Here is a 27,712-nt window from a genome sequence, read left to right as displayed (position 1 = left end):
GCATCTCAGAGACCTGGTGGAAGGAGGACAAACAATGGGACACTGTTACCTGGATACAAATTATATTGCTATAAGTTATAGAAGGCTTACCGACCTGTAGTTTCCCGCTTCATCTCTGTGACCACTTCTGTGAATAGGGACCATATCCGCTGATCTCCAATCCCCTGGAACCACTCCCGCCTCCAAAGATTTACATAGTAACATAGTAGATGACGGCAGGTAAAGACCCGAATGGTCCATCTAACCTCCCCAACCTGATTCAATCTAAAAATCTGTTGGATTTTTGAGTTTTTTTTCTTCTCTTTAGCTATTTCTGGGCAAGAATCTAAAGCTCTGCCCAGTACTGTTCTTCGGTTGATTCCAATATCTCTGTAACATTTAGGGATACCGTTACATTTAAATCTTCCTCTTTTATGGGGGCACCTAGCAATATTTTAGTGGGCAAGTAATATATATGATTTATTGGTGGTATAAGTTCCAAGGAAAATTTTAGTACCTCAACCAGGTATTTTTTAAACATTTCAAGAGACAACACTCCAAAAGACATTGAAAGTTCAATAAGCGCAGGTCTAACATTCTATTGTAGTTCTCTAATTGCTCAATCTTTCTATAAAGAAGCATTCTCTCTTTCAAAATTTCTTCAGTAAAATTTTGTAAGTTATCCACTTTTTCATAGTTTTGAAAGAAAACTCTTCCTTGGTAACTGTTAAGGACTTTCCCAAATTGTCAACAGTAGGCACGAGATTTTTCAGTTCCTGGGAAGATCCTGCCACCGTTCAGTTCAATTTCTCAAGAGCGTCCCATATGCTCTCGAGAGTCACTGTTGCAAGTTTTTTTGCTTCCAAATTCAGCCAATGAATCAGCTCTCTGGACTCTCTGCTCTATCTTCTTTGTGGATTCAGCCCCTTCAAACAGGGTTTCCTCTAAAGTTCCTTCTGCACAGAACCACAAGAGGAGCAAGGCACGGAGGGGAACAGTCGCCGGAGGGGAGAGGGAGACCTCCAGCCTGAAATCGCCAGCAGCTCCACCTGCCGGCAGCTCTTCGAGAGTCCCTCCGGCACAATTTGGACCACTGGTGGCTGCTGCAAACTCCAATATTGATCGCTGATTCAGGGTGGAAGTCTTTGCCAAAAAGGGGTCTGGACACACTGCACCCTTCCTCTTAAAATGAGGCATAGCAGGTAAATTTTCACAAGTTAAGAGTTGTGATGTTACTGCAGCTGTCTATACCACCGCCATCTTAACTCGTCCCACTCAACATGCATTTCTTGACCATAAGTCCCGGTTTAACCTATCCAGTTGTATTAGAGTTAGGTTCAAAGTGAAAAACACTCCTTTGTAGTTATTTCTCCTTTAAAGGGGGGACGCAAGAGAGCTGTAGGGGTATCCCTGCCTTACCCTTTGGAGGCTTGAGGCTTTGCTAGGCCATGCATCATCTTTGCTGAACCATCATCTTGGAACAAAAACATTATGTTTTATGCTCTGCAACAAAAAACAGCCTGCGCCAGAATCTAGGAGCAAGCTTTACAGGCATGGAAATGGCTTCTATCTTGTCCTTTCATCTTGGCAAGACATGCTGTACCTGCCTTGATATGGAATGTCTATTCACCCTCCTTATGAGTGCCCAGCCCTAATCTGGATGAGTACAGATTTGTCCAGGTTGTCCACCTCGGCAGGATGGAGGAGAATCAGAACCAGACAGGAGTTTGGATCTGGTGGCTGGAGAAGAAAGAAGCAAGGAAGAAAAGAGAAGTACTAAACTATGATCAGAACAAAGAAGGACTAAAATATGACCAGCACAAAGAAGAATTATGCAGCTGAGAAACTAACTGCAGGAACAGCGGAAGGACTTGTACCTGATATCGGAACGCAGGGGCTCCTTATAAGCTTATAGCCCTGAAAAGGAATCCTTTTACCATCATTAGAAGCTGATCCAGCTGAAGAAAGGTGAGAGGAGATACCTCATGTCAGGGTATCAAACTAAGGCCCACGGGCCAAATCTGGCTTGCACTGCGATTCTATTTGGCCCGTGAGAAAATACCAAATGTCTACTAGAACTAGCCTGCCAGTAAACAGTTTTTTGATCCAATCGGCTCACGTTCCCATTAGGCACGTCATCACGTTTGATGTTTTTACAAGTTGGCGTTCTCCGGCTCTCTTCAGTCTCACACTGCATCACAGTAGCAATAGACTCTTCTGCAATTGCTTTTTTGGCAAGAATTCCTGTTTTAAAAGTTCTCGTCACAACTTTGTGAGTATTCTACTGTTTGCTCTTGGGCCAATAATTGTCAAACTCAATTGTGATTCTGTTGTTTGTTCCCCTACATTCAGCCTGTTTTTGTCGGGCAGATTGGAATTTCCCCCCTCCTTCCCCCACCCCTGTTTTTGCTTTTAGTTTCATGTTTTAAGTATTTTAATTTGTATAGTCCAGTCAATCAGTTTATAATTTGTGCCCCTTCTGTTTGCACACCTTTCTTTTCATTTTTTTCTCCATTGACATTGGCATGGTCGTGTGACCTTTCCCGGGCTTTTCAATAAATAGCAAGGTTGGCCAGCGACTTTGCCCAAGTTTTTAATTTTGACCCACTGTGTATTTGAGTTTGACACCCCTGCCTTATGTAGTTCCAAGGGAGTAGACTGTATTTTGCTTGCTAGGGGCTAGATTCACAAAGCCTACCGATCAACTTCTGACCACTTAGCAACCCCTGCAACCCGATTCACAACCTCTGTCTCGATCATCCTCCGATCCGCACATGCAAATGATGGGGAACAGCATTCAAATATAGACAGGAAGCGATTCACTAAAATAAAAAAGCAACACCGATTGGGCTGGCCGATCCAAAAATAAGCGACTGCCCTGCCTTCTGCCGCCCTGCTTTCTTCCCTGCTTCTCTACTGCCTGCCTTGCACTACGAGCCCGTGGTTTTAACCCACAGGTTTAAAGCGGGTTAAAAAGCAATGTTACTTACCGTAACAGTTGTTATCCAGGGACAGCAGGCAGCTATTCTCACTAGTGGGTGATGTCATCAGACAGAGCCCGGTACGGACGTCTCACAAGCACGTGTTGCTTGCAGAAACTTAAAGTTTCCAGATGCCCGCACCGCGCATGCGCCGGTGCCTTCCCGCCCGGAGAGCCGGGCGTGTCTCCTCAGTTCAGGTAGCTAGCCTGAGAAGCCAACCCAGGGGAGGTGGGTGGGACGTGAGAATAGCTGCCTGCTGTCCCTGGATAACAACTGTTACGGTAAGTAACATTGCTTTATCCCAGGACAAGCAGGCAGGTATTCTCACTAGTGGGTGACCTCCAAGCTAACCTCAGTGGGATGGAGGGGGAGTTGGCGACTTAAGAGAATAAATTTTTCAACACTGTTTGGCCAAACTGTCCATCCCGTCTGGAGAAAGTATCCAGACAATAATGTGAGGTGAAAGTGTGAACCGAGGACCAGGTGGCAGCCTTACAAATCTCCTCGATTGGTGTTGATCTGAGGAATGCTACTGAGGCTGCCATTGCTCTGACCTTATGGGCTGTGACCTTACAAGGAAGTGATAATCCAGCCTGGGCATAGCAGAAAGAGATACAAGCCGCCATCCAATTAGAGATGGTGCGCTTTGATACGGGTCTTCCCAACTTATTAGGATCGAAGGAGACAAAAAGTTGGGGGGTGGTTCTGTGTGGCTTGGTACGATCCAGGTAGAAAGCCAAGGCACGTTTACAGTCTAGAGTGTGAAGGGCCGATTCTCCATGGTGAGAATGGGGCTTAGGGAAGAATACTGGAAGTACAATGGATTGGTTGAGATGAAATTCGGAGACCACTTTAGGCAGGAATTTCGGGTGAGTGCGGAGGACCACCTTGTCGTGATGAAATACTGTGAATGGTGGATCCGCCATCAATGCCTGGAGTTCGCTGACCCTGCGAGCAGACGTAAGGGCTACAAGAAAAAGCACTTTCCAGGTGAGGTACTTAAGAGGGGCCCTGTTGAGTGGTTCAAACGGGGGCTTCATGAGATGGGAAAGGACTACATTGAGATCCCAAACTACCGGGGGTGGTTTGAGAGGAGGGTTAACATGAAAGAGTCCTTTCATAAATCTGGCGACCACCGGGTGGGTCGAGAGGGGTTTCCCTTGTAGAGGCTGGTGGAAAGCCGCAATAGCGCTCAGGTGGACTCGTATGGATGTAGACTTGAGCCCAGATTGAGATAGGTGTAGGAGATAGTCCAGCACGGAGGATAAGGAAGCTCGCTGAGGTTCCTTTGATTTAGAAACACACCATGAGGAGAATCTAGTCCATTTCTGGGAGTAGCATTGTCGAGTGGCGGGCTTCCTGGAAGCCTCCAAGACCTCCCTCACTCCTTGTGAGAATTGGTGAGGGGTTACGTTGAGAGGAACCAAGCTGTCAGGTGGAGAGACTGCAGGTTGGGATGAAGTAGTGATCCTTGATGTTGAGTAAGTAGTGAAGGAAACACTGGAAGTGGTACTGGTTCCCTGCTGCTGAGTTGAAGCAGAAGGGAGAACCAAGGTTGTCTGGGCCACCGAGGAGCTATTAGAATCATGGTGGCCTGTTCGAGTTTCAGCTTGACCAGAGTCTTCTGGATCAGCGGGAATGGTGGGAACGCATATAGAAATCGTTTCCCCCAGTCCAGTAGAAAAGCATCTGCCTCGAGGCGGTGAGGAGTGTAGATCCTGGAGCAAAACTGAGGCAGTTTCGAGTTGTGGGGAGCCGCAAAGAGGTCTATCTGAGGCGTCCCCCACTGTGTGAAGATTTGGTGAAGGGGGCTGGAATGGAGAGTCCACTCGTGAGGTTGTAGAAGACGACTTAGGTTGTCTGCTAAGACGTTGTTCTTCCCCTGAATGTAGACAGCTCTGAGGAGGGCGTTGTGGTGCACCGCCCAGTCCCAGACTCGTAGAGCTTCCTGGCAAAGGAGGGCCGAGCCCGTGCCTCCTTGCTTGTTGATGTAATACATGGCGGCCTGATTGTCTGTGCGAATGAGGATCACCATGTCGTGAAGTAGGTGTTGGAAAGCTTTGAGAGCATTGAAGATGGCTCTGAGCTCCAGTAGATTGATTTGATGTAGTCTGTCCGCACTGGTCCAGAATCCTTGGGTGCGGAGACCATCCAGGTGGGCCCCCCATGCATAGTTCGACGAATCGGTTGTGAGAACTTTCTGATGGGGGGGAGAGTGCAACAGCAAACCTCTGGATAGATTCGAAGAGGTCATCCACCAGAGTAGAGACTGCCGAAGAGCAGGTGTGACTATGATGCGTTCGGTTAGTGGATCGGACGTCTGATTCCACTGTGATGCCAGGGTCCACTGGGGGATTCTGAGATGGAGTCTGGCAAAGGGTGTCACATGTACTGTGGAGGCCATGTGGCCCAGGAGCACCATCAGTTGTCTCGCCGGTAGGGTTTGGCGAGTAGACACCGACTGGCAGAGATGAAGAAGAGCCTCCATGCGTTGAAGAGGCAGGAATGCTCGGAGTTGAATGGTGTCCAGGACTGCCCCAATGAAGGGGAGGGACTGGGTGGGTTGTAGATGAGACTTGGAAAAGTTGATCTCGAAGCCCAAATTCTGGAGGAAGTAGATTGTAGTCAAGGCCGCCGAAGTGACCTCTGGGGCTGAAGGGGCCTTGATGAGCCAGTCGTCGAGGTATGGGAACACCTGTAGACCCCTGTCCCGGAGTGCCGCGGCCACTACCACCAGGCACTTTGTGAAGACTCTTGGGGGACGAAGAGAGGCCGAATGGTAGCACTCGGTACTGTAGATGCAGATTTCCCACCCGAAATCTGAGGAACTTTCGGGAGGCCGGGTGAATGGGGATGTGAGTGTAGGCCTCCTTGAGATCCAGGGAGCATAACCAGTCGTTCTGCTCGAGGAGGGGGTAGAGAGAAGCCAGGGTCAGCATACGGAACTTCTCTTTGACCAGAAATTTGTTGAGGGCCCGAAGGTCTAAAATGGGTCGCAGGTCGCCCGTTTTCTTCGGGACGAGGAAGTACCGGGAGTAAAATCCTCGGTTCAATTGGTCTGACGGGACCGGCTCGACGGCCCGAAGCTGAAGCAAGGTTTGGACTTCCTGAAGAAGAAGGGCGGTCTGTGTCGAGCTTGAAGGATACTCTCTTGGAGGATGGTCCGGGGGGACCCGATGGAACTGGAGAGAGTATCCGTCTCTTATGATGGTGAGGACCCATAGGTCCGTGGTTATGGCCTCCCATCGGTGGTAAAAAAGATGGAGGCGGCCCCCTATGGGAGAGGCTGAGGGGTGCAGAACGGTGTCGGTTATGCTCCCAGGAAGGGAGTCAAAAGGGCTGGGTAGCCTTAGGTGCAGCCGGTGGCTGGGGTTTTTGCTGAGACTTCTGGGGAGGTTGTCTCTTCGCAGGTTGCCTCGCAGCGGGCGTTTGTCTAGGCATGTAACGCCGCTGGTAAATCAGGGGTGGCCTGGAAGGTCGAGACTGTTGAGGTTTGGGTTTGGGCCGCAGGATGGATTGAAAAGATTTTTCGTGATCCGACAGCTTCTTGGTAACAGTTTCGATAGACTCATCGAACAGATCAGCTCCCGCACATGGTACGTTGGCGAGTCTGTCCTGGAGGTTGGGATCCATATCAATTGTACGGAGCCATGCCAGGCGACGCATGGCTACCGCGCTTGCGGCAGCACGTGCCGAGAGTTCGAATGCATCGAAGGAGGATTGCATCAGCTGGAGGCGTAGTTGGGAGAGGGAGGCTACCACTTCCTCGAACTCGAATCGAGCTTGGGTGTCTATGAAAGGAGTAAACTTGCGGAGCACCGGCAAGAAGAACTCCAGATAGGAAGAGAAAAAGAAATTGTAGTTCAGCACCCGTGACGCCATCATGGAGTTTTGATAGAATTTTCTACCAAATTTGTCCATCGTTCTCCCCTCTCGGCCCGGCGGTACAGAGGCGTAGACCTGAGAGGGATGAGAGCGTTTAAGAGAGGACTCGACCAGTAGGGATTGGTGAGAGAGTTGAGGGCCCTCGAACCCTTTATGGTGCATGATGCGGTATCGAGCATCGAGTTTGCTGGGAATCGCCGGTATGGAGTACGGTGTTTCGAAACACTGCATGAAGGTCTGATCCAGCAATTTATGCAGAGGGAGCCGAAGCGACTCCGTTGGAGGGTTAGGTAAATGCATGGTGTCCAGATACTCTTTGGAGTATCGGGAGCCCGTGTCAAGAGTCACATCCAGATCATCCGCCATTTGTCGGAGGAATGATGAGAAAGACAATTGATCCGCCAGCGTCTGTTTGTGGGACGGGCTGGAGGAGGAAGAGGCCTCCGGGTCCATGGACATCGGGGAATGGCAAGGAGAATCGGGTACGGGTGTTTCCTCGTACTCCGTTCCCTCCGGGGGGGATACCTCTGATGAGGAGTATCCCATACGTTGCAGTTTTTTCTGCGGTGACACCTCCGAATGGCGTGCGGAGTGCCACGATGAGTGTCTGGATCGATGTCCGTCTCGGTGGCGGGACGGGGATCGGGATCGTCTGTGCATCGCATGGTCTCCCGAGGCCCCCAAGTGATGGATAGGGCTGGAAGCAGTGGATCGCAACTAGGGTTGCGATGCGGATTCTTGCGATGCTACCCAAGTCTGGTAAGGAGTGCGGAAGAACTCTTCCTGACTATGCCCAGGGCTTTGATTATCGATCGAAGGTCTGGTCCCATGTTGGCGCGGAGGCGTAATGGGCTCTAATGGCGGCATATCGCTAGGCGAGGCTTGCCGCATGGGCATCGCCGCCCTCCCCCGTTCGTCCTCGTCGGTTTTCGAGGTCGAACGGCGTGAGGGAGGGGGAGGGGGCGGACCGCCCCTTTGGACCGGTACCGGGAGGTCACCCTGTATGGCAGCGATGAGCCCGGGTCCGATGGTCTGCATGAGCTCAACGAATTGAGCTTCCAGCATGGACCGCAGCGAAGCCGATAAGGAGGGATCCGCACCGAAAGGGGGTCCTCCTGCACGGTCATCGCGTTCCTTCGAGGTCGAGTGCTTATGCTTGGTAGCTTTAGGCACTTTGATGACCACTGGTGGTACTGTGGAAGGAAGAGGTACCTGAACCGAGGAGACCGGGGCAGGCACCGACGTCGAGCTCGTGGATGGTGTCGGGATGAACGATGCCGGTTTCACCACACTCGATGCAGGAGGGGTCGATGCCGGTTTCGCACGAACCGGGGAGGTATCAGATGAAGTGGAAGCCGAAGGATCCTTAGCTGCGTCCATCTTGAACATCGACTCCCACAATAGGCAACGCCGTTTGAATGAGCGTGCCGTAAGGGTAGAGCAAGGCCTGCACGATTTCGGGATGTGGTCAGGACCAAGACACTGCAAACAGCGTCGGTGCGGGTCCGTGAGTGAAATCGCGCGTTGGCACTTGCTGCACTTTTTAAACCCGGTGATTGGCCGGGACATAGGCCGGAAAATCTCCGCCGCGAGGTCGAAGCCAGTAGGCCTGAGCCATGTGGCCGGCCCGTTCGACCCGCCGGAGGAAATAATCTTTTTTTTTTTTTTTTTTTAAACTGAAAAAGAAATGTACTGTTAATTGTAATCAAAAGAAAGCGAAAAACGCGGACAAGGAAGGCAAATTTAACTGAATTCAGCTAGCGCATGATGAAGTTGAACTTCTCAGCTCCGCGGAAAGAAAAGAACTGAGGAGACACGCCCGGCTCTCCGGGCGGGAAGGCACCGGCGCATGCGCGGTGCGGGCATCTGGAAACTTTAAGTTTCTACAAGCAACACGTGCTTGTGAGACGTCCGTACCGGGCTCTGTCTGATGACATCACCCACTAGTGAGAATACCTGCCTGCTTGTCCTGGGATAACCATGGGTTCACGAAGAAAAAAAGAAACAAAAGTAAAACATTTTATAAAAGTTTTTAAAAAAAGGTCGCTGCAAAGCCCCTCCAGATCCCGGTCTGCTGACTCTGCCTTCCTACTGCCGCCAGAATGACTGGAGCAAGTTTTTCCTCCCATGTACTTTTTTTTTTTTTTCCTTCTCAGAAATGGTAAGTGGCTGCGGGGAAATAAGCAAAACAGGTAATGGATGGCTTTCAGGATCCTCTGGATTCTTCCTTGCCCTCTGTGGTGAGCCCTAGTGCTGACTTCAAATGCCGGTTTAGCCTCGGGGAGGAGGGGGTTGACTCTACAGATGGTCTGCGTATGCGTCGGGATCACTAGAGAGCAATCCCGATGGGGGTGTGATTCTGATCGCTCTCATTTGCATGAGGGCAATTCGTGAATCAGCCCCCCAGACACGGATTGGATCCGATCCGTGCCCTTAGTGCAGGGGTAGGGAATTCTGGTCCTCGAGAGCCGTATTCCAGTCGGGTTTTCAGGATTTCCCCAATGAATATCCATTGAAGGCAGTGCATGCAAATAGATCTCATGCATGTTCATTGGGGAAATCCTGAAAACCCGACTGGAATACAGCTCTCGAGGACCTACCCCTGCCTTAGTGAATCTAGCCCTAAGTGTTGGTTATCTCTGGGAATTTTGGTAACTAGAATAACAAAGTGCTTTGTGATCTTCTGAGGAAACTTCTTTAGAGTAACAAAAGATATTTGGTAGTGTTACTGTACATATAGATATTTTTAGTATTTCCAGTTATACGTATAGTTATATATTTTTGTGTAATCATTAGTATATTTTTACAACTATTTTTTGTAACAACTTGCATGCCATATTCTAAGTATTTTATTATCTAATAAATAATATATAATCACACTTGGCAGTATTCTTTTATAAGGCAGCAATTCGTAGAATCAGGGACAAAAGAGGAGCATTCATATACCTAGTAATGAGTCCAGAATAATTAACTGTTTCAGTGATCTTCTGTTTATAATGGCACCTGCATTTTGGGGACTTCTTTCCCTTACTTACAGGCCTTTTCTCTGGCCACTGCCATACTAGAGTATCCACTTCTAGATTAAATGTTCAGCTGAAGAATCAATAATCCATAGGCAATGCTGTCAAAAGTTGATGATCCAACCAAGGTCCTGCAGCAGCTGGACAACTTCTGGCACTGCTGTCTCTGCCTCATGCTTGAACAGAGCTCTAGTCAGACAGTTGTCCAAGTACAGATGCACATGGATCCCTGCTTTACATAGTTGTACTATGACAGCAACCATCACATTGGGTAAAGGTACGAGGTGCTGTTGCCAGCCCGAAAGGGAGTGCTGAATACTGGAAATGGTTTTCCAGCACCTGGACCCTCCAGAACTTCCTGTGAGCCAGAAATACATATGGGAAAATTTAAGAAAGCCCTGACAAAACTAGAGAGACCTGAAATTCTCCCGGTGCCATCAAAACTATGATGGAATGCATGGTCTCTCTTCAGAATCTAAGTATCTTCAGCTCTGCATTGACCGATTTCAGATCCAAGACTGAACTTCAGTCATCTGAGCAGTTGCGTACCTAGCATGTGTGACACCCGGGGCCCATCATTTTTTGGCACCCCTCAATCTGTACGAAAAACATGATTTTTAGTAACAAGCCACACATCACACATGAGTACCTAGGAAAAGGCAGCATCTTACATACTGCAGTGAGAAGTACAACAGCAATACATCCATTGTAAAACTAAACAAGCCAGACTAATACAGATCAATCCTGCAGTCAATCCTAACAGAAAACCATGCCTTTCGAATACACAGAACACAGAAAACACCTTCGCCTAGTATGGAATAAGTAATCACAAACTTACCCCTCCCCCTTTTACAAAACTGTAGTGTGGATTTTAGCTCATAGAATTCTGAGCATCAGAGCTGCTACCACCACGGCTGGTGCTAAAAAACGCTCCACAGTTTTGTAAAAGGGGGGATAAAATAGAAATACATAGACAAAGGTTAAATTGAACCAGCAAGAAGCTGGACTCTGTATACAATGCAATACCACAGAAACAGTGACACATGTCTCCTAAACCAATAAATAAATAGAAAATTTTTGTTCTACCTTTGTCTTCTCTGGTTTCTGCTTCCCTCATCTTCTTGTTACTCTCTTCCTTCCATCCACTGTCTGCCATCTCTCTGCCCCTATATGGCATCTTCTCTCCTTCTATGCCCCTTCCAGAAACTGTATGCTTCCCCCTTCCATCTCTCCTTTCACCCCATTGGTCTGGTATCTGTCTCCTCTCCTTCCCAAGTTTCCAAGTTTATTATAAGATTTGATTAATCATCTATTCCAAATTCTAAGCGATGTACAGTTAAAAATTACAGAGTCGAGGGAAACAAACATGACTAACAAAATTATTACTAAACATATTAAAATTCAATAAATACATATAAGGTCAAACAAAGGGAAAGTTTAGAGAAGAAATACAATTTAATTCAAAAGGAACGATTAAGGTAAATAACATCTCTCTCTCCGCTCCCTTCCTCCTGGTCTTCCTTCTCAATTTATTTTCTGCCTTTGTCTAAATTCTTTTTTACTATTCAGTCCTCAATTTCCCTCTTTCACTGTGTCTACCTATAACTTGCCACCTCTTTCCCTCACTCCTTCCAGTAACTAACTCTATCCTCTTCCCTCAATCCTGCATGTGCCCTTTTTTTCTTTCTCCTCCCCACTTCCTTCCAGCATCTGCTCCCCCTTTCCCTCACACTTCCATTCAGCAGCTGTCCTTCCTCTCCCCCACACTTCCATTCAGTGTATGTTTCCCTCTCTCTACCCCTTCCATTCACTGCCCTCTGTGCTCTTTCTATCCAGTGTGCACCCTTTCTCTCTCTCTCTTCCATATGGCATCTTCCCTCTTTCTATGCTCCTTCCATAAACTATCTATCCCGTGCCTCTTCTCTCCTTTGTACATGATTGATTTCAACTCTGTCACCTCTCTGTTTTTCTCTCTCTGTCACAACCCCCTCCCCTATGCTCTGGCATCTCTCTTCTCCTTTCTTTCCTTCCCACCCCACAGTCTGGCATCATCCCTTCCCTGATTCCCGGCATCTCTCTCCTTTCCTTTTCTTCCATCTCTCCCTCCCCCTCCATACTCTGACATCTCCTCCTTCCTTTCCCCCTTCCTTTTCCCTTGATCTGGCATACCTTCCTCCTTCCATCCATGCCCTGGCGTCTCTTCTTCCCTTTAAGCCCTGGCATCTCCTTTCATTCCCTCCAATTGGGTACAGCAACACTCTCCCCAATTCTCTCCCCCTCTGCTCCCTTTCCTCCTTCTGTCACCCAAGGCCTGGTGTCCTGAACTTCTTCGGGCAGCAGCAGCATTCACAATTCACTGGTGTTGCCGGCTTCAGGCCTTCCTCTCTGTCGGATCCTGTCTTCATGAAAACAGGAAGTAGGCAGGACCCGGCAGAGAGGAAGGCCTGAAGCCGGCAATAGCAGCAAATTGTAAACGCTGCTGCTGCCCAAAGAAGATAATGGCACCAGGCCTTGGAGCACCCGAGGCAGACTGTTTCTCTCCCCTCCCAGCCGAATCCCCGCTGACCCTCCTATCTCTCCCCCCCCAAGTGAACCTTTCCGACCCTCCCAGCGAGAGCAACAAACCTCCCTCCAGTAGCGTTGGCTGCTTTGCGGCTTTCTCCTGCCGGTGCAGCGTCGCTGATGATGTCATCAGTGACGCAGCAGAGGGAGGAGAAAGCCGCGAAGCAGCAGACGCTACTGGAGATTAGGTTTGCTGCTCTCGCTGGGAGGGTGGGAACGCGATAGGGACCGGGCTGGCTGTGCACCCCCCCTAAGGCTGCACCCGGAGTGGACCTCCCCCCCATCCCTCCCACCCTCCCCTTGGTACGCCACTGCATCTGAGTCTCTTTGGCATGCTGAAATCTATGGAGTATCTGCCCAAGCTTGATTCTTCCATCTCACCTATAGAAAGAAAAATCTGAGGTCAGATCAATGGTCCATCAAGCCCAGTAGTCCGTTCTCACGGTGGCCAATCCAGGTCACTAGTACCTGGCTAAATCCCAAAGAGTAGCAACATTCCATGTAACCGATCCAGGGCAAGCAGTGGCTTCCCCCATGTCTTTCTCAATAACAGACTATAGACTTTTCATCTAGGAAATTGTCCAAACATTTCTTAACACCAGCTACGCTATCCGCTCTTACCACAACCTCTAGCAATGAGAGCTTAACTATTCAACTAAGTGAAAAAATATTTCCTCCTCCTATTGGTTTTAAAAGTATTTCCCTGTAACTTCATCAAGTGTCCCCTAGTCTTTGTCATTTTTGACAGAATGAAAAATTGATCCATTTGTACCTATCCTACTCCACTCAGGATTTTGTAGATTTCAATCATATCTCCCCTCAGCCGTCTCTTTTCCATGCTGAAGTACCCTAACCTTTTTAGTTTTTTCTCATACGAGAGACATTCCATCCCCTTCATCTTGGTCGCTCTTATTTGAACCTTTTCTACTGCCACTATTATCTTTCTTGAGATAAGGAGACCAGAATTGAATGCAATACTCCAGGTGATGTCGAACCATTGAGCAATGCAGAGACATTATAACATTCTTAGTCTTGTTAACCATCCCTTTTTTAAAATAATTCCTAGCATCTTGTTTGCTTTTTTGGCCTCCACCACACCTTGGGCAGTAGATTTCATTATATTGTCTACAATAACACCTAGAACCTTTTCTTGGGCGAAGACCTACAAAGGGACCTAAACAAACTGGAAGAGTGGGCAAACAAATGGCAAATGAGATTTAATACAGAGAAATGCAAGGTCATGCATATAGGAAAAAAGAACCCGATGTTCAGTTACAAAATGGGGGGATCAGTGCTAGGGGAAAGCAACCTTGAGAAGGACTTGGGTGTGCTAGTGGATACAACAATGAAATCAACGGCACAATGTGCAGCGGCCTCAAAGAAAGCAAATAGAATGTTGGGTATTATTAAGAAGGGTATCACAACCAGGACAAAGGAAGTCATCATGCCACTGTATCGAGCGATGGTGCGCCCGCACCTGGAGTACTGTGTCCAGTATTGGTCGCCGTACCTCAAGAAGGACATGGCGATGCTTGAGAGGGTCCAGAGAAGAGCGACGAAAATGATAAAAGGCATGGAAAACCTTTCATATGCAGACAGGTTAGAAAGGCTGGGGCTCTTCTCCCTGGAAAAGCGGAGACTCAGAGGAGACATGATAGTGACTTTCAAGATCATGAGAGGTATCGAGAAGGTAGACAGAAATAGATTCTTCAGACTAATGGGGCCCACAAGTACAAGGGGGCACTCGGAGAAGCTAAAAGGGGACAGGTTTAGAACCAATGCTAGGAAGTTCTTTTTCACTCAGAGGGTGGTGGACACATGGAACACACTGCCAGAGGCTGTGATAGGACAGAGTACACTCCAGGGTTTTAAAGAAGGATTAGATAAATTCCTGAAAGATAGGGGTATTGAGGGATACAGATAGAGGTAGAGATGGGATATAGAGAGAGTTTAGATAGAGACCAAGGGGATTTAAGGGTTCAGATGATCACCGTACAGGTCATGGGCCTGATGGGCCGCCGCGGGTGCGGACTGCTGGGCGCGATGGACCTCTGGTCTGACTCAGCAGAGGCAACTTCTTATGTTCTTATGTTCTTACTAACCCCCAAGGTGGGCCCTAGCTTCTGGTAACTGTGATTTAGGTTATTCTTCCCAATGTGCATCGCTTTGCATTTGTCCACATTAAATTTCATCCAGTCTTCCAATTTCCTAAGGTCTGCCTGCAATTTTTTACCATCTGCATGTGTTTTAACAACTTTGAATAGTTTAGTGCAGGGGTCTCAAAGTCCCTCCTTGAGGGCTGCAATCAAGTCGGTTTTTCAGGATTTCCCCAATGAATATGCATGATATCTCAAAGAGGGACTTTGAGATCCCTGGTTTAGTGTCATCTGCAAATTTAATCACCTCACTCACTGTTCCAATTTTCAGATCATTTATAAATAAGTTAAACAGCACAGGTCCCAGTACATATCCCTGAGGCACTCCACTGTTTACTCTCCTCCATTGAGAAAAATGACCATTTAACCTTACCCTCTGTTTTCTATCCAATAACCAATTCCTAATCCACAACTGAACTTTGCCATCTATCCCATGACTCTCAAGAGCGAGGAACTTTGTCAAAAGCTTTCTGAAAATCTAGACACACTAAATCAAACAGCTCACCTTTATTTACATGTTTATTCACACCTTTAAAAAAGTAAAACAAATTGGTGAGGCAAGATCTCCCTCGGCTGAACCCATGCTGACTCTGTCCCATTAAATCATGTTTGTCTACGTGTTCCACAATTTTATTTTTATAATTGTTTCCACCATTTTGCCTGGCACTGAAGTCAGGCTTACTGGTCTGTAATTTCCCAGATCTCCCCTGGAACCCTTTTTAAAAATCAGCATAACATTGGCCACCCTCCAATCTTCAGGTACTACAGATGATTTTAGCAACAAGTTAAAGATCATTAACAGCAGGTCAGCAATTTCATGTTTGAGTTCTTTTAGTACCCTGGGATGTATACCATCCAGTCCAGGTGATTTATCACTTTTTAACTTGTCGATTTGGCTTAGTAAATCTCCCAGATTCATCGAGATTTCTTTCAGTTCCTCCACATCACCCTTGAAAACCATTTCCGGTTCAGGTAGATCTCTTACATCTTCTTCCGTAAAGACCAACACAAAGAATTCATTCAGGAATCCTTTTACTAAGGCACGCTAGGGACGCATTAGCATGCGCTAAAATGACTAGTGCGCCTTAGTAAAAGGACCCCTCAGTCTTTCTGGTATGGCCTTATCATCCCTGAGCGCCCCTTTTGCTCCTTGATCATCCAACGGTCTCATGGATTCCCTCACTGGTTTTCTGCTTCTGATGTACTTTAAAAAATTGTTACGAGTTCTTTCCTCTTTGGCAAGTTTCTCTTCATATTCTTTCTTAGCTGTATTTATCAATGCTTTGCATCTAATTTGCCAATGCTTGTTTTTCTTCTTATTTTTTTCATTCGGATCCTTTTTTTAAAGGATTTTTTTGGCTCTAATAGCCTATCTCACTTCACCTTTTAACCACGCCGGCTCTTATTTCCTCTTCTTTCCACCTTTGTTGATACGTGGAATACATCTGGTCTGGGCTTCCACGATGGTATTTTTAAATAACATCCACGCTTGGTGTACAGTTCTAACCTTTGCAACTGATCCTTTTAGCTTCATTTTAACCATTTTCCTCATTTTACTATAGTCACCCTTTTGAAAATTAAATGTCGTTACAGTACTCTTTTTTTGTGATGTCACTTCCGGTAGTTCAAATTTAATCATGTTATAATCACTGTTTACCAGCAGATCCAACACAGTTAACTCCTGTATTATGCCTTCCATTCCACTAAGGACCAAATCTAAAATAGCTCCCTCTCTTATCAGAGGCAGAGCTGAGAGAAAAAGGTAGACGATACCATCACTGCACCTTCTCTTTGGAACTTGCTGCCTAATCACTTATGCATCGAATCCGTATTAAATCAGTTGAAATCGAAATTAAAAACATTCTTGTTCCAGGATGCTTTTGGACAACTGTCCTTTTAAGGACCAAAACAAAGCTCACCTGTTTTTCCCTTTTACTGTGCTTTTTTCTTTAAAGATTGTAGTTCTTGCCCTTTTTTCCCATTTGTGTGAAGTAAGTTTATAGGTCTTGTTATGTGTTATTAACCTACCCTGGTTTTGTTTAGTATTTCTAATTTTAATTTGTTTTTATGGAATCTCTTGCATTGTACACCGCCTAGAAATTTGATTAAGCGGTATAAAATTTTTTAATAAACTTGAAACTTAAAACTTGATCTCCTAACTCATGAGTAAAGGAGAATAACCTACTGGTTCAAGATTCATATGCCTTTTGCATTAGACATATCTTAAATTTGTTTGGCCAATTTCCCTTTTAGGGAAGATATTTCATCACCACCCAACATTCTTTTGCATTGAAATCTCCATTGTTTTGTACCATTTTCACTTCAGGATCTGCAAAAAAAATTAAATAATCAGGCTTATTTAGGTCAGACACATATGAAACAATGATCTTTTATGTGATGAAAGAATTACTAGTCTAAAAGTAGGTGGAATAGGAAAAGCCAAGGACATAGCACCTCCTCGTTACATGCTTCTGCAAAAAGCAAAGCAATCTGTGTGGCTGGATACATTAACAGCAGAATGAAAGGAAAAAGTCTAGAAAAGAAAAGTACTGAGCGTGGTTATAAACACTTCAAAGTAAACTATAAAGACCAGGAAATAGAAAACAAAGCAGTTACCATCATTGTCATATTGATTGAGAGTAGAGGGAAGGATCTTGAGGAAGAAGTTTTTTTGTATTAGAATGTTAAGAAACAAAAACAGACAAGCCTCAGTTTGAGCACCCCAATTATGTGCACATAGCAACATCGCCTATCTAGCAATCTCACAAAAGAATATGAGATGTCTCCAAATAAATGCTGCGGTCAGACTTATCTTCGGGGCTGAAGAAATTCGACCACGTGATGCCCTACTATCGGCAGCTGCACTGGCTACCAACGGAAGCCCGAGTAAGGTTTAAATTTGCCTGCCTCTGCTTCAAAGTACTATACGGCCTTACCCCCAAGTACATAACGGGCCTTTTCTCATTTTCTAATAACAAACTCAAGAGAAACACACACTCAAAATTCATCTCCCCTCCAGTTAGAGGCTGCAAAATGAAAAAACAACACGAACACCTCAGTGTTCCCGCTAAGCTGCGCTGGCGTGCGCTGGCGCACAAAATATTAGGTCGCAGCGCACAAGTTTCTCGTCACAGCGCAGGACCAGCAAGATTGACTCATTTGAACTTCTGCAAGATCAGCATCGGAAGCGTGCGCTGGGCCGGAGAGATCTTGGGGAGCCTCCGACAGTGGCTTTCTCCCCTCTCTGCAGCTCTCCTTTACTTCCCAGCGCAGCGATTCACGAAGGCAGCCTCGGGGCTTTTGCTGAGTCGCGGCTGCCTCTGATGATGCAACTTCCTCTTTCCTCAGAGGCGGCGCGACACAACAAAGGACCCGAGGCTGCCTTCGTGAATCGCTGCGCTGGGAAGTAAGAAGAGCTGCTGGGAGGGGAGAAAACCACTATCAGTCTGGGAAGCTGCTGGGCAGGGGAAAAAAGGGACAGCTGCTACTGGAAAGGGAGAAGGAGAGATGCTTCTGGGAGGGGAGGAGGGAAAGGAATCTGGGAAGCTGCTGGGCCAGGAAAAAAAAGGGACAGCTGCTACTGGAGAGGGAGAAGGAGAAGGAGAGATGCATCTGGGAGGGGAGGAGGGAAAGGAATCTGGGAAGCTGCTGGGCCAGGAAAAAAAAGGACAGCTGCTACTGGAGAGGGAGAAGAAGGAGAGATGCTTCTGGGAGGGGAGGAGGGAAAGGAATCTGGGAAGCTGCTGGGCTAGGAAAAAAAAGGGACAGCTGCTACTGGAGAGGGAGAAGGAGACGGAGAGATGCTTCTGGGAGGGGAGGAGGGAAAGGAATCTGGGAAGCTGCTGGGCAAGGAAAAAAAAGGGACAGCTGCTACTGGAGAGGGAGACGGAGAGATGCTGCTGGGAGGAGAGGAAGGGAAGAGAGTTACTGCTGGACAGGAGGCTGGGAGAAAGAAAGAAAGGGGGCAGGCAGGGAAACAGAAGGAAAGAAGAGAAACAGAAAAAAAGAAAGAAAGGTCAGGGAGAGAGGAAGAAAAAGTTGGGGGAGGGAATGAGGTATGGAGGAGAGAAAGCATACAGGCTGATAGAAGGGAAGAAAGATTGGATGCACAGTCAGAAGAAGAAAGTGCAACCAGAAATCACCAGACAAGGTAGGAAAAATGATTTTATTTTAAATTTAGCAAAGTGGAGGCAGTATTACCACAGTTTTCAAAGGAATTTGCCCAAATAACTTAATAGTTAACTGGGTAAATTCCCAGAGATGAAAACTTCCCTTCACTTACTATGCACAGTTCTGAATTTATATCTGCTGTCTATATTTTACAATATGGTCCCCTTTTACTAAACCGCAATAGTGGTTTTTAGCGCAGGGAGCCTATGAGCGTCAAGAGCAGTGCTGGGCATTCAGCGCAGCTCCCTGCGCTAAAAATTGCTATTGTGGTTTAATAAAAAGGATGGAGGGTATATTTGTCTATTTTTGTATGCTATAAAAACCAAATACAGAGAGAGACTGAGAGCTGTTGACGAAGAGCTACGTGTGTGTCTTTCTTCCATTCCAGCCAGAATATCAGCTTTGTGTTCAGCCAAACAGGCCCAGGTTTCGCACTGAATAAAGTATTTTATAATTTTTATAATTTTTATTTCATAATAAAGTAATTATAAAATACTTTCTTTGTGTTTATTTGATTCCTATTCAAGAGAATTACTTTATATATAGTCAATATAGGCAGAGAGTTAAATTTTTTAACATTTTCTAATGGTGGTGTGCCTCGTGATTTTTTTCATGAAACAAGTGTGCCTTTGCCCAAAAAAGGTTGAAAAACACTGGTCTAGAAATTGAAAGCATCAAACGTATTGTCTTCTGGACTGTTTTTAATTTACAGTTTACACATATGGATGTAACAGACATAACTACATTTGTTGTAAAACATTTATTAAGATATCATTTCATCCCTACAATTTCTGTGTTCTTAAAAATATTATTTAACGTTATTTAATTTAGCGTGTAGGCCTAAAATTCCTTTGAATACCTCGTCCTCATGTATCAGCAACTTTGACAACATATTTATTTGGCTCATAACTTGCTGGCGCCCGATATTTTTAGCTCACAGTGAAAAAAGTTTGCTCACAACACCCGCCCGCTTAGAGGGAACACTGGAACACCTTCTCTCTCACCAAGCAGCCCTATGGGGCAAAGACCTAGACCAACTGCTTTCGCCCATTACTTACGGGGAATTTAGGAAACGCCTAAAAACATACCTGTTCCAGAAATACCTAAACAATTGACCCGCTTTCCCCTCCCTATTCCACCAGAACTTACAGCACTGTTATATATATACTAGTTGTTTAGCCCGTTACATTAACGGGTGCTAGCAGCCCTTCTCCCTTACTTTTACCTCCTCCCTGTCCAGCAGCACCCCCACCCATTCCCTGCTCCCCCTATATAGCAGTAGCCCTTTTCCTTTTATCTCCCCCTGTTCAGCATCACCCCATTTCCAGCTCCCCATATCCAGCAGTAGCTATTCTCCTTTGCAGGAGCCCTTCTCCCTTCCTTTTATCCCCCCCCTCCCGGTCTAGCAGTACCTCTTCCCTGCTTCCCCTATCCAGCAGTAGGCCTCCCTTCCTGTTACCTCCCCCCCTGTCCAGAATCACCTCTTCCCTGCTCCTCCTGTACTGCAGCACCCCCTTACCTGCTCCCCCTGTCCAGTCCGGTGATCTCCAGCCATCAGACTGGCTCCTGCAGGGAGTCTAGTTCCTGTCCGGTCCGCGCCAGGCGTGCGAGCCTGCTCCGCCCCCTCCCGACCTGCTGGGAGTATTTGAATTAGACCCGACGGTTCCTGTTGAGGGAAGCACTCCTCACCGGACTCAGCGGTGAACTCCAGCCATCGGGCCGACATCCGCCTTGGTTTTTTGTTTTTTTTTAGTTGAAAGATGCGGAAGTCCAACGCAGGCGGGGATCGTGAGATTAGCCACCGCCGCGTCTTTCAAAGAATCGTAAGCCGCGCATGCACACTTCCTATGTGTCAAATGCAGGGCTCACGTGACAGTGGATCGCAGGCGCTCCTCTTGCTCTCTGGCTGGTGTTAACGTCTGGGGCATTTTTTATTGTTATGTGTAATCAAGGCAGAGATGAGAAGTGGCTCGAGCCGACGCGCTTCTGCTGGGGACTCGTACAGTCCAGTCCTTCTGGAGAGTGTAGGGCAGTGGGGCCGTAGTAAGAGCGGGGCATGCTGCAGTCTTGGCGGCCACGGACATACGGATCATGGAAGCACGCCGATAAGACTGCGCATGCGCCGCCTACGGTTTTATTATATAGATATTCTGTTATCTTCATCTTATCGTAATTCTACATTACTATTTATTCCCAACTGGTCCTGTCGGACATTACCTACTAAAATGTACATCCTATATTTCTGCTCTGCAAATTGTATTTCTATACTATTGCCTCTTAAGGTCTCTGCTCTCTATTTCCTCTGAATATCTGCTTATTGTATTTCGCTGAATGTCCAGCTCTCTTGATTGTAAACCGCCTAGAAGTCGCAAGATTGTGGCGGTATAGAAGAATAAAGTTATTATTATTATTATAGCACCAATTCTATAATGGCATCTTGGCACCAAGATTCCATTATAGAATATTAACATGTTAACATTGGTGCACCCATGTTTTGGTAAACCCTCTTATGCCCTGTCAATGGTGTGCATAAACTGGAAAATCTCAGTATGCTGAGTGTTGAACGCAATTTATGTATTCTCTAAATTACGTGGCTCACCCAGATATTCAAAGGGGTGCTGAAAAGTTCTCAGCCCAATCAAACTTCCTAAATTCTGAGCGTTATTTTGCCACTGTAGCTGAAAAGAGTGCCAATTTGCAAATGTTTATGCTTTGACATTGTTCCAGATCACTAATTGATCCATATCCATGTCATTCTCTTCTTGGTTGGACTGAGAACTTTTCAGCACCCCCTCATACAACCCCCTTGCAATTAGGTGCTATGGCACTTAGTTGCTACCTTATAGAATAGCATTTTGTGCACATGGGTGCTTATCAATGCCTACGTGGCATGTATCTCTACGCAGCAACTTATAGAATTGTCCTAAGTGGGTTTAGGTAATAGCTTTCTTGTGTTAAGTTGTATCTTGGATACAATTTGTTAAACTAATAAACAAGTGAGATTTGTAGTTCTAGATTACCTGCATATAAAATACTGAGTTCCCTGGTGGCAACCACTGTGTTTTCCTCTTTGAGGGTTGTCCCATTCTACTCCAAGCCAGAGCTCTTAAAAAAAAACAAAAAAAAACAATTGTGTCATTTATTTCCATATCTGTCGGTTTTTATTTGTTCTCATACCAAACCCAACAGATGTTGTAATTAAACAAAAGGGGATCAAAAAATTCTATTTTACTTAACTGATCACTGTGTATTACCTCACTTGGTGATAGATATCTCTGTGCAATGCCTACAGTACACACTTTTCAACCTTTTGACATTTCATCTTAACTGAACCATCAGAGGAATAATATTTTAGCAGACAGGCATGGACCAGGGTTCAAATGTGCTTATAGTCATTCTTATTATTTCCACTATTATCATCTTATGAAAATACATATGTTCATGCAGAGTTATTACACAAAGTTATCACTTAAATAAAACTTATGCTGATGAAGTCTACTCATCTGGAGGCAAAATAACTCTCCAAATATTTAACAAAAATAGACTAAATTTGACATAGAAAGAGACACCAAGGCTTTGTTTAAATCCAGATAGACCACATCCAGCCCACATCCTCTATCCAGTTCTCTGGTCACCCAGTCAAAGTAAATCATTTGGCATGACTTCCCCTTGAAGCCATGTTGGCTCAGATCTTGTATCCCATTCTTTCCTTCAGGAGAGTTTTCATTATCTTTCTAACCACCAAAGTGAGGCTCACCAGTCTGTAGTTTCTGACTTCTCTGTTACCTTTTGTGAAAGGGAATGAGGACTTGAATACTGCTTTTTTGTGGCATTCAAAGCGGTGAGCACTGGAGGATTAAGTGACTTGCCCAGAAGAAACTCTGGAATTTGATCTTACAACCTTTGGGTGCAAATACCAGTGAACCACACCTTCCTCCAAGAGGGACTACATTCACTCTTTTCCAATCCCAAGAACTTCTCCTGTCTCTAAGGATTTGCTGAACAATCTGCAAGTGGTCCCACAAGAACATCTCCAACTTCCCTCAATACCCTAGGGTGGATTTCATCTGGGTCCATGGCTTTGTCCACTTTTAGTTTTTCCAGTTGCCCATAAACATTGGCCATAAACACGGGTTGATGGCCCGGCCCAAGGCAGTTGAGGTACCAACGGTGTGGGTCCGTGAGGGAAATCGCACGCTGGCACTGGCTGCACTGGCTACACTTCTTGAAGCCTGTTGCTGGCCGGGACATAGGAGGAAAAATAGCCGCCCCAAAGTCGAAACCCCTGGGCTGCGGCCGAGCGGCCTGCCCCTCCAGTCGACCAGAAGAAAATAATATTTATTTTTTTTAACTAGAAATAAAAGAAAACAGCAATTCGTGAAGGAAAAAAAACCCACAAACCGCGGTGAGAGAAGGCATAAAGTAACAAAGTTGAACTCAGAGCATCAAAGACGGACTTCTCAGCTCCGCGGAAAACTGAGAACTGAGGAAACTTGCCCTGTGCTGGGCGGGAAGGCACTCGCGCATGCGCGGTACGGCTGTCTCGAAACTTCTAAGTTTCTACAAGCAAATCTGCTTGCGAAGCTTCCGCATCCGGGCTCCATTGATGATGTCGCCCATATGTGAGAATAGGCTGCCTGCTTGTCCTGGAATAACATTCCTTTCCATCTGCACACTCAAATAGCAGACCCAAATGAGCAATATGTCATCTTGGTTGGGGAGCTGTGGGGGCAGTAACTTGTTCTTTGTAATATCTATGCACTTGTATACTCCCATAGCTTTTTCTCTTCTTTGGGCCTCCTGGTTCCCCTCAGTCCTGCCTCTCTTATTCTGGATGGGAACTTTAATGTAGTGGCTGACCCTAGCATGGACTGCAAACCGACCAAGCGTACACCTAAGGGACATTTTTCCAGAGGGGTTAATTTTCTTCTGAAGGAACTGGATTTGCTTGACACCTGGTGCATCCTCCACCCAGATGAGCTGGATTTCTATATCTATTTGGCTCCCCATGCGGTCTATTCCCGTATAGATTATTTCCTTATCTCTGACTCGCTTTTCCCGAAACTCCAAGTGGCCTATTTAACAGCCCCGTGGTTGTCTGATCACACCCTGTTGGGCCTCACTTTGCAGTTTGGCCCTTTCTCTGCTGAGCGAATCTGGAGAATATCCCATCATTTATATCTCAATCCTCACTTCGGGAGCTACTTTCAAAGAAAATAGGAGGACTACTTTTCCACAAATCCTGAATGGGATGTTAGCTCTGTCATATATTGGGAGGCCACTAAAACAATTATGCGTGGGCATATCTTGTCTTATTCCGCAGCCCTGACAAAGCAGCGAGATGGGGGATCCTTCTCCTTGTCCCAGGATCTACAGCACTTACGTAAGACCCGTATTTCGCGTCTAGACACCGATTCCCTGGCTGCTCTAGGGAGGGTGAAGCGTCAAATTCATGACCTGCTCAATCTGCTTGCGGTGCATAATATCTATTGTTACAAATATAAACCATCGACGGGGAGATAAAAAAACAGGCAAATTGTTAGCTAATTTAGTACGTCCTCCGAAAGCTAAACACATTATCACATCCATCAAGGACAAGCAAGGCCGAGTTCATACTCGACACCAGGCTATCATACAACAGTTTGTGAAATTTTACTCAGATTTGTACGCTGCCCCCCCAGATGACGCTTCTACCCGAGAATTATTCTTTGCAGGGCTCCACTTACCCCAGCTATCTGGTGATCAGCAACTACTCTTGAACTCTCCTATTACTGGAAAGGAGATACAGCGGACCATTTGAAAGCTTAAATTGGCCAAAACACCCAGTCCCAACGGTTTCGGTCATGAGTTTTATAAACTTCTACACCAGGAGTGTCCAGCCTTTTGGCTTCCCTGGGCCGCATTGGCCGAAAAAAATGTTTCTGGGGCCGCGTAAATGTTGCAAAAAGACAGAGGAGGGAGCCGACAAGACGATAAACACTGCATTGTCCTCGACCAGGGGCGCACAAAATACTTCACTGGGCCACATGCGGCCCTCAGGCCACAGGTTGGACACCCCTGTTCTACACCCAGCAGCTATCCTCCCCTTACAGGCTTACTTTATGGGGCATCAGAATGAGACCCCCCCCTCCCGGAGACTTCCACAATCAGACTCATTATTATTCTTACCAAACCTGGTCTTTCCTTGGATGTTCTGGGATCTTATAGACCGATATCCCTCCTTAATTAAGGCATTAATATTCTGGCCAGTATTTTGGCAGTGCATCTCAATAACTTTCTTCCCTCCTTAATCCACAATGATCAGGTGGGCTTCATATCGGGTAGACATGCTTCAATGAACCTTCTGAAAGTCCTGGCTGTTTTATAATCTCACCATCACACTTCAGACCGAGCTCTTATTACGAGTTTAGATGCTGAAAAAGCTTTCAAAATAGTATCCTGGACCCACCTTTTTTGGGTTCTGGGACGTTATGGTATCCGCGGGGATTTTGTCCACTGGTTAAATGCTCTTTATCATAATCCCAGGTCACAGTTGTTGGTAAATTGTGGGGTGTCAGAATCTTTTCCATTGGGCTGAGGCACGTGACAGGGCTGTCCTTTGTCCCCTCTTTTGTCCCTTGAACCTTTAGCTATCTGTATCCGTCAGGATGTAGCTTTGGAGGGCTGCGTGTTGGCACCCGGGAGTTTCGTATTAGCACGTTTGCAGATGACATGCTGCTGTATGCCAATCACACCGATAGAACGGAGCCAGCACTAATGTACATACTTATATCGTACGGGCAATTCTCCAGTTTGAAATTAGACCTAGCTTTTCTTGCTGCCCCCTCACCTTCCAATAGAATATCTAGTTGGTACAGAGAGAGTGAAGATCTCATGGGGAGTGATTGTATGTCCTATTTGGCTAAGGAGTGGTCCGCCGAGCTGAATATGGTGGTCTTTCTCCCTGACTCCACCAGCTGTTTCACACTCTCTACTCATATTAAGGAGATTCAGTTCAAACTTTTACACAGGGCATACCTCACTCGCTCTAAGGGGTTTGTTATGGGATTATGGCCCGATAGTATGTGTGTTAAATGTAAGACTCTGAGAGGTATCTTTCTCCATTCGTTTTTTGAGTGCCCACTGCTGATATTTTGGACTTCAGTACAGACGTGCGTTGAGAGGACGCTATTCTGTTCCCTGCTCTGGAACTCACCGGCTTTGTTGTTTGGGGATGTATAGGACTTTGCTCAACAAGGTTTGGATAAAGCTTCTAAGAAATTTGTGATCCATGCTGTTCTCCTGGGAAAGAAACTTATCCTGCACCATTGGGCCTCGGAGGAGGCCCCAACCTACAAGATGTGGCTTCCCTTGATGAGAACTCGGGCCCAATACGAATTAGCCACCTATTCTGCTCGGGCTCAAGATTTATGGAAGTCCTATTGTACCTTGTGAGATACATTTTTGTCTACTAATATTTGAGGGCTGGAGAGTGTTTGGGGGTGGATTGTTCTTGTCTTTGATTCTCTGTACTCTTTTTTTTTCTATGTGGTGGGTCTGCTCTGCCCCTCCCTCGCGGATGCTGTGGGCCTACCGGTGGGTGCATGACCTGGACCCCTGATACCCATCTTCTCCATTCTCCTCTCTCTTCTTTCTTTTCTTCCCTTCTGGGGGACTGTGATTTCGTTTGCTTCTGCTTCTGACCTGTTTTCTTCTTCCTAAGTATCCACTGTATAGTCTCATCTCTGGAGCATATGTTTGTGTTTGAATGAGATTGAATGTGTGGAGGTATGTGTGAGTTTGTCTGGTGTGTGCATGTGTTTAGAATCGTTTGGGGATTGTTTGCTTTCTTCTCTTTAAAACTGGCAGCGCCAGTCAGCTGTACATTGCTTGCTTCATGCTGAAGCTTGCCTCGCTGATCTCATCTTGGTCGTCTTATTGTCCAATTTTCTGCTTTGTGGTGCACTATGCTCGAAATTGATATGTACATTTCTTCTGTTACCCTGCACATTTATCCTTCTATGTATGGCCTTGTTTTGTATGCCTTTGCCCTTGTATTGTACTGCCAACTGGTCTCTGCCTCAATAAATATGATATTACAAAAAAAAAAAAAAAAAGAATGAAGGGGAAAAGGAAGGGAAACATGAGCCATAAGATGGAAGAATGGAGGGAGGGAAAGAGATGCTGAGGTGAGGGAGAGAATAGAAAGGGATAATTGGATGTCTGAGAGAAGGAAAGAGATGGTGCACATGGGGAGATGAAGAAAGAGGAGAAATGTTGGGGAGAGAGAAAGAGAGAGAATTATTGGACAAGGTGGTGGGGGAGGCGTGAGGTAGAGATGCATGAGCATGGAGAGAAGGGGGAGAACATACTGGGCCGAGGAAGCCTCCTGGACTTTTTTTTTTTAAAAATAAAGTATAGAGGGGGAGGGTATTTAAAGAAGTGCTAGAATGGGCATGGGAGGAGAGCGTATGGGGGCCAGAAATAGAGGAGAGAGACAGATGGTGGGCAATGGTCTGAAGGGAGAGAAGTTGAGCCTGGGGTTGTGTGGATGAAGAGGGAAAGAGATACTTGAAAGGAGAACTGTTAAGAAGAGAAAGGGAGAAATAGCCCTGGGGAAGGGAGGCAGGCACGGGGAGAGATGGGATGGGGGCAGTTGGGAAGAGAAAGGGAGAGAAGTTGGATCTGGGGATGGAAGAGAGGGAGGGAGAAATGTTGGGCCTGTGGATGGAAGGCAGAGAGATGCAGCATCTCTCTTTTTTTCTCTCCATTTCATTGTTCAGCATCAAGGAGGGAGGGAAGAAGATAAACAGAAAAGAGAGGGAGCAAAATATTGGATCATGGGAATAGAGGAGCAAAGATGGACCCATGAGAGGGCAGGAGGGAAGAGAGCTGGGATAAGAAGATGCTAGGAGATGGAAAGAAAGGGACAGGGAGTTATAGCCTGACCAGAGGAGAGAGGGAGGGGGGATTCTGAAAG

The 27,712-nt window shown here is 46.3% G+C and overlaps 1 protein-coding gene across 6 annotated transcripts in view; it reads right to left on the bottom strand.

The window, feature by feature from the left end:
• The window catches only part of TBCE (tubulin folding cofactor E), a 434,765-nt gene that overhangs the window by 351,000 nt on the left and 56,053 nt on the right, over positions 1-27,712 (bottom strand). For 5 of the 6 annotated variants that reach the window (XM_033936232.1, XM_033936235.1, XM_033936236.1 and 2 more), the window contains one exon: positions 21,774-21,858. The exons of the other annotated variant lie outside the window; for it this stretch is intronic. In XM_033936232.1, coding sequence (XP_033792123.1) covers positions 21,774-21,858 — 85 coding nt within the window. The remainder of the gene's footprint in view (positions 1-21,773; positions 21,859-27,712) is intronic. 6 annotated transcript variants of the gene reach the window in all.

The sequence above is a fragment of the Geotrypetes seraphini genome, chromosome 3 (genome assembly GCF_902459505.1).
Source record: "Geotrypetes seraphini chromosome 3, aGeoSer1.1, whole genome shotgun sequence".
Taxonomy (NCBI): Eukaryota; Metazoa; Chordata; class Amphibia; order Gymnophiona; family Dermophiidae; genus Geotrypetes; species Geotrypetes seraphini.
Note: the sequence above shows the minus strand (reverse complement) of the source record. Positions and strands in the feature narration are given on the sequence as shown.